The sequence below is a fragment of the Melanerpes formicivorus genome, unplaced genomic scaffold, assembly GCF_026170545.1.
Source record: "Melanerpes formicivorus ecotype bairdi unplaced genomic scaffold, bMelFor1.0.p_v2 SCAF_13, whole genome shotgun sequence".
Lineage (NCBI taxonomy): Eukaryota > Metazoa > Chordata > Aves > Piciformes > Picidae > Melanerpes > Melanerpes formicivorus.
In genome coordinates, this window is record NW_027142365.1 from 20,577,425 (window position 1) to 20,590,165 (window position 12,741).

General features: G+C 53.2%; 2 protein-coding genes across 3 annotated transcripts in view; one reads left to right on the plus strand and one right to left on the minus strand.

Annotated features, from left to right (window-relative positions):
• The window catches only part of PTER (phosphotriesterase related), a 32,097-nt gene extending 26,607 nt beyond the window's left edge, over nucleotides 1-5,490 (plus strand). For both annotated transcript variants that reach the window (XM_068146381.1, XM_068146382.1), the window contains one exon: nucleotides 2,130-5,490. In XM_068146381.1, coding sequence (XP_068002482.1) covers nucleotides 2,130-2,340 — 211 coding nt within the window. In that variant the 3' untranslated portion in view covers nucleotides 2,341-5,490. The remainder of the gene's footprint in view (nucleotides 1-2,129) is intronic.
• C1QL3 (complement C1q like 3) lies at nucleotides 3,038-11,280 on the minus strand. The gene is made up of 2 exons (XM_068146383.1): nucleotides 10,054-11,280; nucleotides 3,038-5,631 (listed from the first exon to the last, which is right to left on the minus strand). Exons 1-2 carry the CDS (start codon nucleotides 10,639-10,641, stop codon nucleotides 5,452-5,454), a joined length of 768 nt encoding a protein of 255 aa, XP_068002484.1. The 5' UTR covers nucleotides 10,642-11,280; the 3' UTR covers nucleotides 3,038-5,451.
• Nucleotides 11,281-12,741: the final 1,461 nt, after the last annotated feature.

Here is a 12,741-nt window from a genome sequence, read left to right on the forward strand (position 1 = left end):
GTGCAGGGGCAGAGGCCATGCCTTGGCTAGCCAGTGCTTGCTCAGCCATGGCCAAGTGCTCATGCCATCCATGAGCTCTGCTCAGCCACCAGTGTCCCTCCTTAGCCTCTCTGCATCTTGAGAGACTATTCCTTGTTTTTAGGAAGAAATCACAGAAAGTTTGCCTCCCCACTGCATGGTAGGAATTCACCTTAAGAGTCAGAAGTGCCATTGACTGGATTGTGTTGGGGTTTTGATGCATCCACACTGGGCACAGGATGGCAGCAGCAATCTCTTCAGGCTTGTTTCTGTTGTGGGGTGGCACCAGAGAGGTGAGAACCAAACTGAGCTCTAAATATGGTGAGGAAAAAACTAGATGGAAAATACATGTTCAGGTCTGGGCTGTCCACCATGCAAACTTGCCCTGGCTGCACAAACACAGCTTAGCCCCAGGTGTGTGCTTAGGCATTTCTGCAGCAATCTTCTGCCAGTGCAAGTGAAAAAGTGAACTTTTTTCAGGGGCAGTTTGAGTCAGAAGCAAGAGCCTAGCTTACAGAAGTGAGCAAATGCAGCAAATGAGCATGGGCTGCAAATGCCTTCTCACCCATACAATTAGTGGAAACAGGGAAAGGGATGAGTCTCAACTGTCTGCTCAGCAGAGAACCCAGCCCCTCCAGTGTCCTTGCCCTCACTCTCTCCTTAGCTTGTGGTCTCCCTGTGTTTCAGGATGGCAAAGCTGCTTGTGGTGTAAGGCTGCAGGGTACAGAGTGCTGGGCTCTGTGTGGCACTGGCTGTGGTGAGGGCTGTGAAAGAAGCTAATATTTTACCAAGTTCTGTCTTGCTTGTCTCCTTCCTGCTGCCCCTAAGGATTCAGTCTTGCTGCCTGTATCTCCTTCCAGGGAGGGGTTTCAGATCTCTGAGGGTGTGGTTACTGATACAAGTGGTATCTGCTTCCCTGCTGATCAATGCACAGTCAGGAGGGTAAGAATTGGACTTGCACAGTGCTGGCAGATGATGGAATTAGGTGGCTTCTCGAGCACTCTCCAGGGCTGGTCTATCTGTCACTGCCACTGTAATGCTGCAGTCTGCTGCCAAACTAAACTGGAGCTTAGTGGGAGACTTAGCAGTCACTAGTGCAGCAGGTTGGACACCCACCAGATAAACTCTGAGGAGTGAGCTGAGCAAGGGATTAAGGTGAGCAGAGGGAAGTGTGGAACAGCAGGACTCGTAGAAGCAGACTTGCTGCAAGGGAATAGAAGCATTGCTGCTTTTTCCAAGCTGACTTCTTGTTTGCCAAGGCTGTTAGCTGCCCCGTTCACTCCTCTGGCTTCCTGCCATATGCTAGCACTCTGCATTGCCTGTCCTGGCTAGCTGCTTTAACTAACATCTTTGGAATGGGGTTGGATGAGAACTGTCTATATGGAGTATGATGATGACAACTTCCAATTTCTATTAACCTGGTTTGCTTGCTGAGAATTAACTAAAGAAGTAGGAGGACTGCAACAGGTTGCCCAGGGAGGTGGCTGGGGCCCCATCCCTGGAGATATTCAAGGTGAGGCTGGACAGTGCTCTGGGCAGCCTGATCTAGTGGAGGATGTCCCTGCTGACTGCAGAGAGGGTTGGACTGGATGAGCTTTGGAGGTCCCTTCCAACCAGTCCAGTCTGTGGTTAAGTACTTACATAATTGAGCCAGGCCTCTTCAAGGCCATGTCACACACACAGCCTGGGGCTGAGCATGTGTAACGGGACCGGGGACCGGCTTGGTGACCGCAGCAACAGCCAGGCTGCTGACACAGGGCTCATGTAGGGAGCTGTGACTTACTCATGCAGCCACAACCTGTGAGGCATGCTTGGTGACACTGACACTCTTGAATCCCCCTGAGGATTTAATGGGACTGGGAAAGCAGTTTTCCTGCTGCGCTCTGAAGTGTGTGAGGGTGTGTTCGAGAGGAGGATTCTTTTCATGCAGTAACAGCCATGCTTTAGTTGCAGTTCAGTACAAGGAATGCCTTGTGAGTAACTGCAAATAAGTCTCCTCGGCTGTGGTGCAGCCCTGCAGTACAGCAGTGTGTAAAATGCCAATCCTGCTCCATCTCTGTGCTGTTGCAGTGAGGACCTTTCCCTGACAGGTTTGCTTTTGGCCTCTGCAGGATTCGTTTGCTGATCGATGAAGGCTATGAGGACAGAATTCTGATGGCTCACGACGTGCACACCAAGAACAGGCTGCTGAAATATGGAGGTCATGGCTATTCACATATCCTTAAAAATATAGTTCCTAAAATGCTCATCAGAGGCATATCCCAAGATAAAATTGACAAAATCCTCATAGCAAATCCGAAGAGGTGGCTGACTTTTGAGTAGGAATAAGGAATAGGGAAGCTCAGTAAAATCCAGCTCTGCCTCGGGAGAGCAACCATCCCAACCCCTGCTGCTTTCCAGGGAACATGGGAGTTGCTCATTAGCTGTGGACAAAATGATTATGACTTCTCTTTTTAATCAGAACAATGAAATTAGGTGTTCTAGCTGCATTTTCTCCCTTCTAAATGTCTTCTGGTGGATGATTTACTGGATCTGAGCCTGCCTGCAAGATCTTCTCAGCTGAGATTTAAAAATAATTGTTTCTAGAGAGAAATCTGAATACTGTGACTAAATGTGAGCCAAAAGCATTTCTGAAGATGCTGCACCTGGACTTGGAAGGAAAGGAGGGTTTGCAGTTGCATTCTCATTCTCCAGGGGACGAATTTAGCCTTTGCAATATTGCCAATCTTCACAATCTTTAAGTAACCCTTGATAAAAGGCCTGGGACTTTCACATAGCTTCCACAGACAACTCAAGGCAAAAGGAACCTCAAATAATTGCAAAAGGATCTTTTTCCTAGTTTAGCAATTTGTTTTTAGCTGAAAGTGTAACAGTTTGGAATAAAGCAAAGTGCTGACCTCCTCAGCTGTGTCCAGGATGGTGCCAGGTGTCGGGTTTTAAATCCCACCCATTTCTTGTGCCGAGAAACCCCACGCAGACCAGCCTCAATTGCAAGGATGCACCACCAGAAGTCAACATGTATTACATAATACAGTTTTAATGAGTTGTAGTAGTTATAACAAAGGCTGTGAGAGAAGTCTTTACAAATCAGTATATCAAGATATGATGAAAAAAGAAGAAATGTTTGCCTCAGATGTGTTTTCAACAGGAAGTGTGTGCTCAGCTCTTCTCTAACTTCAGCTAGGGCAGGCAATCTATCCAAAAAATGGTCTTACCCAGTTTCAGTGGTACCCTGATTTCAAAAGCTTTTTCAAGTTTGACCATATACCTCTGGCAGCATTGAGCTCTTCCAGTGAAGACCTTTGTCGCTGTGCACTGGTAGCTGCAAATGAGCTCTCGCTGCTTGATGCTCCACAGAGAGGCTCTAGAGCTAGGCTGCCGCTGTGAGTGCAGTCGCCAGTCAAAGCAGCAGTGAACAGACACCAAGGCAGTGACACATCTGTTATTGACATACAGACCTAGTAGGAAAAAAAACACAAACAAACCCAAAACAGTAGTGCTCACTAAAATGTCAGATATGGGCTGGCACTGTGTCAGCAAGGAAAAGCAGCAATGGGAAGAGAGAGGTGCTCTGTTCAAGAGAAGCTTCGCTCACTCAGACACAGGATTGCTGGAGAGATTGGCAAAACCTTCATCAGGCTGCACTGAGCAGCCAGCACTGGAGAGCTTTTTGTCACAGTGGCAGACACTTCTGACGTGTTAGTGCAGACAACTCTCAGCTCCCAGTGCATTAGACAAGGTTGCTTGTGGCAAAGTGCACGAAACAGAAATGCCAGGGGCAGCCTCTCGCTCCTCAGCAAGGTACAGACATTGCCTTGGCTTGGCAAAGATGCTGACAATAAAGAACATAACCAACTCTGCTAAGGAGCTAACTATCCTGCTGAAATGTTGTCTTGGAATGAAATCTGCAAGTTTTAACCTGAGAGAAACAGCCAGCCCCCTCAAAGCAAAACAAACAACAAACCCACCTGCTGAAGGAAAATATTCTGTGGACCTTACAGGGATGAGTGATTTTAAAGCATTTTTATAGCTATGTGCCTTATAGTACCTGTGCCTACTTTAATTCTCTGAGCCATTCATCCTCTATCTGGATTAAACTTCTTAGAGCCTTTATATATCTCTATCTCTATATGAATGAGAAAAATAGGTTTCATACACACTTTTTTTTTGTGCAGGTAAACATCTGCTTCTTCCTTTGCATATGTGTTCTCTTTTTTGGTAATATGCTTGTCTGTGTCCATCTCAGAGGCAGCCTTCCTGCAGCCTGGGAATTGGCTGCCATGGAGAAGGTCCCTGTGACATCTTCTGCCGTGTCAGACCTCCCGCTCTTGCTCCATGGGAACGATCCCACTGACTCCAGTGAGGCAAGAAACCTAAGACAGATAAGGGTTTGACCCATTCTATTCCTGTGAAATTCCAGCTGAACTGGTGCAGTATGCTAGGTCATAACTAGTTCATTAAAAAGAGTACCCAAGTACAGACTAAGTGCTAATGAAGACTAATTGCTGCAAAGAAAACACTACCTTAGTCTGAGGAAGCCAGGCTTGCTAAATATTTACAGGGCTAACCCTCAGGCCTGGGCCTGGAATCATTGCCTAAAATAGATATTTACATCTTTACAAACTAAAAGCCAAATCCTTTGCCCACTAAGCTCAGTGGGAGTTCTGCCATGGGCTCTGGTGGAATGGGGGATTTGGTCCAAGAGGAGAGTTTGTCAACACAGATTATTTTTCAGGGGTGAAATAAAAGTGCTTCTGCCGTCCTCCCTTTTCATTTAGAACACAGCTGAGGGGGAGACAATGTCAACAACTCCACTGGATTGATTTTCACGTCAAAAGCCTAATGTAAACCTACAAAGCAGGAATATTGAGTTAAGGCTTGAAACTGATTAGTTTCTAGTTTTAAGTAGAAGGGTAAGGAAAGTACAAGGCAAACAATTCCTCTGGAGAGAGAAAGTATATTTTGATTACCTCTTCCTTTTATTGTAAAATCATTCCTCACCACACTATGAGTGGACTCCAAGCATCATTGTTAGCAAGTAAGTCACAAGAACCAAAGCTGAAGTATGGATAAAGCAGCAAGATCATAACACAGCAAAGTCTCAAATACACTGAAGAGAGAAGGCAGGTCCTGGGGCGGAGCGCTCCGGTCGGCACTCACTCACGTGGGACTTCATTCACATGGACACAGGATGAGGAGTTTGCTTTGGCGGTAGTGGATCACACATCTGTGTAACTTGGGCTGCTGTAAGGTTTCTCTGTGCTGTACAGATGTGAACCAGGTAGCATTTGACTCTGTTCTCCCCCCTGCTGAGGTGTTGGGTGGTGGCGCTCTGCTGGGGTGCTTTTCTCACTGACTTTTGCCACGCAAATCCATTGCTTAAAGAAGAAGCTTCATTTTTGGCCTGGTTTGGTGGGTCTGTCACATTGGCTATCAGTCAGCATAAATAATAAATCCAGAAAAGGTGCTGTATTTGTTGTTGTTCCCTCCGTGGGCTTTGCCTCCATCTAGTTTAATGTAGACTTCATCCCCGGGCTCCAGGTGAAGCACCACGCTGTTGCTGGCGTAGTCGTAGTTCTGATCGGCGTCCTGAGCGATGGCACTAGCTCGGACCTGCACCAAACACAGGCAGTGGTTAAGAGACCTGGGCTCACTTCCCCTACCTGGTGAATTTAAACAACTTGCAGCCTGCCACTCTGTTCAGCACAGAGCGGCTCCCACCTGTCTAGCAACACCCAGCGCTGGTTTTCCCCCTGGTTATTGCTTACTTTCTCTCACAACACCTGACCCAGCAGCGCTGAGCTGCTCCTTCCCCCATCGGCTGCTGAACACTCTGGGGGGGCTCAGAGCCTTCTTAAAGGGGTGGGCAATAAGAGCTGGAGATCAGAGACCTGAATCTGCTCCTGTGCCACATTTACAAAGGTGTAGCTTTTCCTCCAGCAGGCTGAGTGAGTGACACGGGTGAGGATCCGCAGTGAGCCCCCAGTGATACCAGGATAGACTTTCCCAGAGGTGATTTACTGTCACACTGCTAATGGGATCGCGCTGTCAAAAGAAGAGAGGAAGTGCCCACCCGTGGCCACCCTCCCACTGCCGTGCACACAGGCAGGAAAGGAGCCTGACTGGGGTTTGGGAACCTTGGTACTGCCACACCAGTCAGCAAACATTTAATTTCTGTCTGTGGCAAGAGATACACAGTTGAAAAATCACAGAGGAGTTGCTGTTTGCTCTCAGAGATTTTGGAATTCACAAGTTATTGAGGACTTCTCATTTACAGCTTAAACACAGGATCCTCCCCCCCACACACTTGTTCCTTGCTGTTCCATTACTGGTGAAATTTGCCACTGCTAGCCAGCAGAGAGGACTCTGTTAATTTCAAGGTGTATGTTGTTGGTTTCCAGCAATGAGCAGCAGCCTGTGCTGCCCTAAGTCTCCAAATCATTTCTCCATCGCATATATCTGCCCCTGTTTGGTGAAATATTTAAACCTGGTTGTGATTTATTTCCCTGGACCCCATCATCTCCTTGCTTGTCTTTGTTCTAGCACAGTTACAGAGCAGTAACTGATTTAGTGGTGCTGCAAACCTGAGCAAAGTAATAATGCATGACTTGGCACGCTGCATCTGGGGTTTGATCTGCTCTGAATTGAAAAAATAGGCTTGGAGTCACAAATTTCCCTTCCTATCACATTTCCAAATCAAAATTTCATGTGATACAATCCCACCTTAATACCCAAATGTTAAGAAGGAGGTGGGGGGGTGGGGGTGGGGGGTGTCTTTACCATGCAGCTTAAAAATGCCAGCGGGTGGAAATTCTTCATACAGCCTGTAGGAAGAGAAAGGCTGTAGGGTGGTGTGGCACATGGCATGGTGATAAACCACAGCTGCTTTGGGACCAAACTGGGATTTGCTGAGCTGCCTGGTGGTGTTGGCAGAGGTGATCTGTTTTGCTGGTGTTGGGAGCAGAGGGGGTTTCCTCTGGCAGGTGAAGTTGAAGGCTCTGGGCCATTCAACCTGGAAATAGCCTCCAAAGGAAATAACAGGCTGGGACTGTTGCTGGCAGTGCAAATGGGAAGGAATAAAAAGGGTTATAGATCAAAAAAGTGATAGATGAGGTTAGAAAAACTTTCACAGAGAAGTAGTTTCCTGTATACTGGTAAGGAAAAAAAAGGTTTGCATGATATGCTAATGAAACCCCACTTTTTGGGTTCTTCTAAAATGTGTTTGCCTGGAGAATGGGAAAGGAAGCTTTGAATGTGATTAGTGACAGTCCTAAAGCAGTCAGCATCTGGACACTGACTGCCACAGCAATGCTGTGTCATTTTCAAAGGTTCTAGACAGGGCATACTGGCTGAAAGAAAAAAGGTGCTGGGGGTTGAAAGTCTGGAAACCAAAGTGTAGATCTGACTGCCCAATGCACAAAGGTCCTGCAACCCCCTGTGTGCCAGCCACCCCTTCTTCGCTCAGCCAGAGTGATTGCTCTGCACAGGCTGGGAGAAGACTCTCCCATGGTTTGTCAGGGTACTGCTGCAGGAGGGTAAATGTGGCTCTAAATGAAACCATTTCTGGACTATACACTTCCCAGCTGCACAGCTGCTCACCTCACCCTTCGTGGCTCTGCTCTCAGGCTGGGCTCCCACACACCAAGTGATCTCAGCACAGCTCAAGCTTTGTAACCATTTAAGAAACCTAAGTGTTAAGAGTGGAGAACCTTGAGGTTCCTCCCGTGCACTGCTGGGGAATGAGTGTTTCTGTAAGGCATGCAGTGGCCAGTGCTTCAAGGCTTATCTTAACACTGAATTTATCAGGTTTTCTTTGCAGGATTCATTTAACAACTTACAAAAAACCGCTGAGCTCTCCTGCAAATAATGCACAAAGTTAACTGCCGTCACATCAGCCTTTAATGTTCAAAGCATCAATCATAATCAGGAGGAGACACTATTGCATTAAAACTGTCGATTTTCAACAGTCTGTATGCAGGTAATTTGCACAGATAGATACAAATACAGGCCAGGTTCTTTCGGTTCAATCACTGCCTCATGTGTGTTACTGGCAGCAGTTCTATTTGGGAGCTGTTGAGACTCCACGCTCAATTTGCTATCTGTAATTGCTTACTTTTTTTTTAACGTACCAGTACGTGTTTATTTTCCATGGTTAGGGAGAATAAACACTGCAGAACATTATAAATGGGGGTCAACAATAGAGGAACGTTTTCATTGCAAGTGAAGCGGCGTTCTCACGGGGGACGGCACTGTATGAGGGGCTCCGAGCGCACGGACGACGATGTGCTTTGTTTTACTACCCCTGGTTTATCTGCTGGGCGACCGTTTATAGGGGACATTGCCCAGTTTAATTAACTGCTGCTGCTGCCCTCGTTATTCCGTTGTCACAGCATTCCTAAGGAGCCAGGAACCAAAGGTTAAGTGGCACATCAGATTACCGAGAGCCCGCCGCTGAGCTGCTCCGGGCCCCGAGCCCGCGATGCTGCCCCGGCCGCGGGGCCGCGCAAACGAACGAGCCCCTCCGGGGCCTCCGAGGCGCAGCGGGGACACCGATTCCGATTTCCAGTGCTCACGGACACCGCGCAGCGCCGATCAGCTCGCCCGGGGCACCCCGCCGCTGGTGCACGGCCCGGCAGAGCAGCAGCGCTGGTGCGGCCGCGGCTCGACCTGCAGCCCCCGGCGCGCCGGGACAGCCCAGGTTGGTCCCTCGCCCTTCTGCCGCACCGGAGACCGGCGGGAGCAGGGCGCTGCGCCGGAGGCACGGAGATCCTGGGCACACCGCGCTGCCTCGGAGCAGCAGCGATGCGGGCTGCGTGGCGGTGCCGCCGCCGAACCCCGAGACCGCCGGTCCCTGCCTCTTCACTGCCTACTGAGCGGGTCCCCGGGGGCAATGTTGCAAGCACGGCCTCTGCAAGAGCGGCGGCAACGTTTATCCTAATCGAAACGAGAGAGACCTCCGTCTTTCAGACGGTAGCATCGCAAGATCTGTTATTGTTAGGAGCGCTTCGCGCCCGCCGCGGGGGTGCCGGCAGAGCCCGGGCCGTGCGATGTTCGCCGGTCGCCCCCTGTGCCCCCACGGCACGGCCTTGCCAGCCGCTGCCTTCCCCGGGCTAGCCCGCCGAGGGCCGAGCACTGCGGCCGCCGAGCCCACACGGCTGCCGGCTTTGCCGGCCAGAGGCAAACGCGCCTCTGCCGCCGGCTAAGCCTTCGAAACCGGCGCCACGCTGCGCAGGAGCCCCGTTCCGCGGCTGCTGTGCACCCGCACGCCTCAGCCACTCTCCACACAGCAACCTTCCGCTAAGCTCACCTGCCGCCCCGCTACCCTTCTTTCCCGGGGAGACTCGCCGCCCGGGGGGAAGCCCCGGCCCCGGCCCGGGCTCCTCTCGGCCCAGCGGGGCAGCCTTGCCTGCGCGACCGCCCCTCTGCCCCGGTCCGGACTGGCTGGCCCACACTGGCCGTCGGGGACGGGAGAGCCGGGCGCCGGCCTGCTGCCGGCGGCGTGACCGTCGGGGAAAGAAGCGGTGGAGCCCGCGTTCAGCCGGCCCCCGAGGCGCGCCGGGCTCTGCGCGTAATCCTCGCCCCGTCCCGAGTCCTCGGGCCCCGAGGCGGGGCAGGGCGGCGCCCCGAATCCCGCCCCGGGGCTGCCTGCACGGTTCCCCCAGCTTCCCTAAGCTTCCTCCGGGTCGCCCAGCCCGCCCGGCCCCAGACCCCAACGACACCCGCCCGGCACCCGCACCGCCTCCAGCGCCCGCCCGGTTCCCCCTCGCCGCCCACTTCCCGCCCTTCCCGCGCCGTTCCGCTCCGCCCGCTCCCCCCAGCGAGCCGGGCCCCGCCCGGCCACCCGTTGTCCTCACGGCACCTGCTCCTCTGGCCCGCGTTTCACCCCGACTGTGGACTCCCTTCAAGGCGTCGGCTCCCCTCAGGACACCGGCTCCCCTCGGGCGCCCGCTGCCCGCACAGTCCTCGCTCCCTTGGAGCCGCCCGGCTGCCCCGAGCGCCGCCGCCCTCTCGGCCCCGGCTGCCCCCGGCACCCACCTGGTTGTTCTTGCAGAGGTCGGCCCACATGCTGGTGCCGTCGCCGCCCCGCATGAGCACATGGTAGGTGAAGAAGTAGATGCCGGGGATGGAGCAGGTGAACTTGCCGGTGGTGGGGTCGTAGTGGTTGCCCAAGTTGGTGACCACGTCGTCGAACTTGAGCACCTCGTAGCCCTCGTGCTGCCGCTTCAGACCGGCGTAGAAGGCGATTTTGGGGACGGTGCTGTAGGTGGCGGCGCTGATGGCCCCCGCCGCGTTTAGCCCCGGCGCCCCGGGGGGTCCCGGTAGGCCCTGCCGCCCCGGTTCGCCCTTCTCACCCGGCGGCCCCACCGGGCCGGGCGGCCCCGGCTCCCCCGGGGGGCCGCGGGGCCCCGCTTTGCCCGGCCGGCCGGCCTCCCCCTTTGGCCCCTGGATGAAGGTGGGCAGGGACTGCATGAGGCCGCGGTCGGGCGTGGCCGCCGTGCTGGGCGCCTTGGTGCCGCCGTAGGGGTCGCAGACCATGCGGCAGGTGCCCAGCATCTCGTAGTGCGCCGAGGTGCCGGCCGAGCTGACCAGCACCGGGATCAGGATGACCAGCAGCAGCACCATCACCACCCCCAGCGCGCCGGCGGCGATCAGCCGCCGCCTGCTGCCCACCAGCCGGCTCAGCGCAGGGCGATCCTCTTGCCTGCTTTTGGACAAAATCTTGCTGGTTGGCCGGGGACCTCCTCAGAGCCGAAAATCCGCCGAGCCCGGGGGAGCTCGGCTGCAGCGGGACTTGGCCGCCGGGCAGCGGGGGGCTGCGGCGGGTCGCGCCGCTCCGCTGCGGCCGCGGCAGCCGGCGGGCGGGCGGCAGAGGGGAGCGGAGCAGAGGGAGCAGCGGAGAGCAGAGGGAGAGCTGCCGCCGCGCCCCGGCCGCCCGCACTTTTATGCTCCCGCTGGCGATCGACTTTTTTTTTTTGCAGGCTGTGCCAGTCCGAGTCAACTTTCCCTGGAACTTGCCTTTCCTCTCGCGATCCCCGCTCGCCTCGGCGCTCTCCCGCTCTGGTTTTTTTTTCGCAGAGACGGCAGTCAGCGCTCAGCGGGGACGCGCCCCGGTGCCCGTCGCCGAGAGCCCGCACCGAAGCCGGAGCCGGAGCCGAGGGAGAGCAGGATCCTGCCCGGGTGCCACCTGCCAGGGAAGGAGGAGGCTGACGAGCGCGCTGGAGCAATTTATAGGCACCCAAAAGCGCAGGGGAAAGGGGAGCTGCTTTGGCATCTCATTCCAGCATCTGCTCTGCGCTTCCCACTCACAGAGAGTTTGGCATTACTCTGGCAGTGTGGGAAATACATTTTTTTCCCTCTCCCTCCCCCACCCCTCCCGCAAACGGATGAACAGTGAAATCGTGAGCCTCACTCACTAGCTGCATCTTGCGATGACAGCTCTTTCTGGAGCAGACCGCAGGCAGGAGATGTGCTTAGCAGCCTCTGGGCACCCTTTAGGTCACCGCTCAAGAATTAAAAGGTCAATCCAGCTCCTGCTTAACGCTTCCCCGAGGCTGCCCTGCCGTGTTGGTGCTTTCTGGGAAAGGCTGCTGTAAATGCAGGGATGCTTTACAGTTACCAGTTGTCCAAGTGGAAGTGATTTGAAAACAGATCTCCCTCCCCACACAGCGATAGAGATCAGCATCTCTCACCCTTTCAGGTCTCCCTCTTCCCCTCTCCCAGACTACAGCCATACAGACAGAGAAGGAGACAATGCTTCCCGTGCATTCCATCTGCCGTGCTCATCCCTGGCTGCAGTGTGTGCTGCCGGTGCAGCCAGCCACTGCCTTGCTAACAAACTGGCACCGAGGGAGAGTTCCCTTTTGTTTGAAAGCCACAGGAAGGTGTGGGGCATAATAGATCAACAGATGGCCTGAGAAGGTCTCTCTGGCTTAACTCGGGGGTAGCAAAATGTTTCCTTAAGTCTTTGGGTTTTCTCCCAATCTTTTATTTTGGGGGGGGAGGGGAGGGGAGAGGGGGGTGTTTAAGGTTTCTCCTCCCCCACAGGCTGGTGGGCACCTCTGTGGCTGAGTGGGAAGGTGAGTGTGCAGTATCAGTGGCATTTCTCCTGAGAGAACGTTGAAGGAAGTTGTCCTGCTCACAGATATACAAGCTACACAAAGAGCTGTTTAAATAGACAAACATAATTGATTCCTAAATCATAGTTCTGTATTCAGGAGCAATGGATGTCAGTCAAACGTGGGTGACATTTGCCTGTCAATACTGGGATGAAGGGTGGAAAGACTGTGACTTATTACAGCAAGGCAAGAATCAGGAATGAGCAGCAGTGGCGAGCAGGACAACAACCCAGTAACAGCATCTCCAGCCATGATCAGAGGGCTGTGATCTTCACTGGGATTTTATTAGCATGACTCCCCTCTCCCCTCACCCCTTCTCTTCTCTTCCTTTTCTGTTCCACAACACAATAAGGTCAAACAAGCAGGCAGTGGGAAACAAAGATTAATTGATTCTTCCTTTTAAGCAGAAATGTCAGCAGCTCCTTTTGCTCTTTCCTGAGAGACTCAAAGGCAGCAAGTGGGCCCACGGTGTGTAGAGATGGCCCAGCCCAGCTCCTTATCTCCCCAGAAAGCTCCCCAGAAAGCTTCCATTTACCGCTCTTGTAAATAGCCCTCCCTCTCCTTTTCTCTTTTTTCTGTATTAAAAAATTCCTTATCTGGCAGCACC

What these genes read in the sequence shown, in the direction of transcription:
- C1QL3 (XM_068146383.1), bottom strand. Translation starts at nt 10,641, where the DNA reads ATGGTGCTGCTGCTGGTCATCCTGATCCCGGTGCTGGTCAGCTCGGCC. An exon ending in ACCTCTGCAAGAACAACCAG is followed by an intron (nt 5,632 to 10,053) that starts GTGGGTGCCGGG and finishes TGTTTGGTGCAG; the next exon opens with GTCCGAGCTAGTGCCATCGC.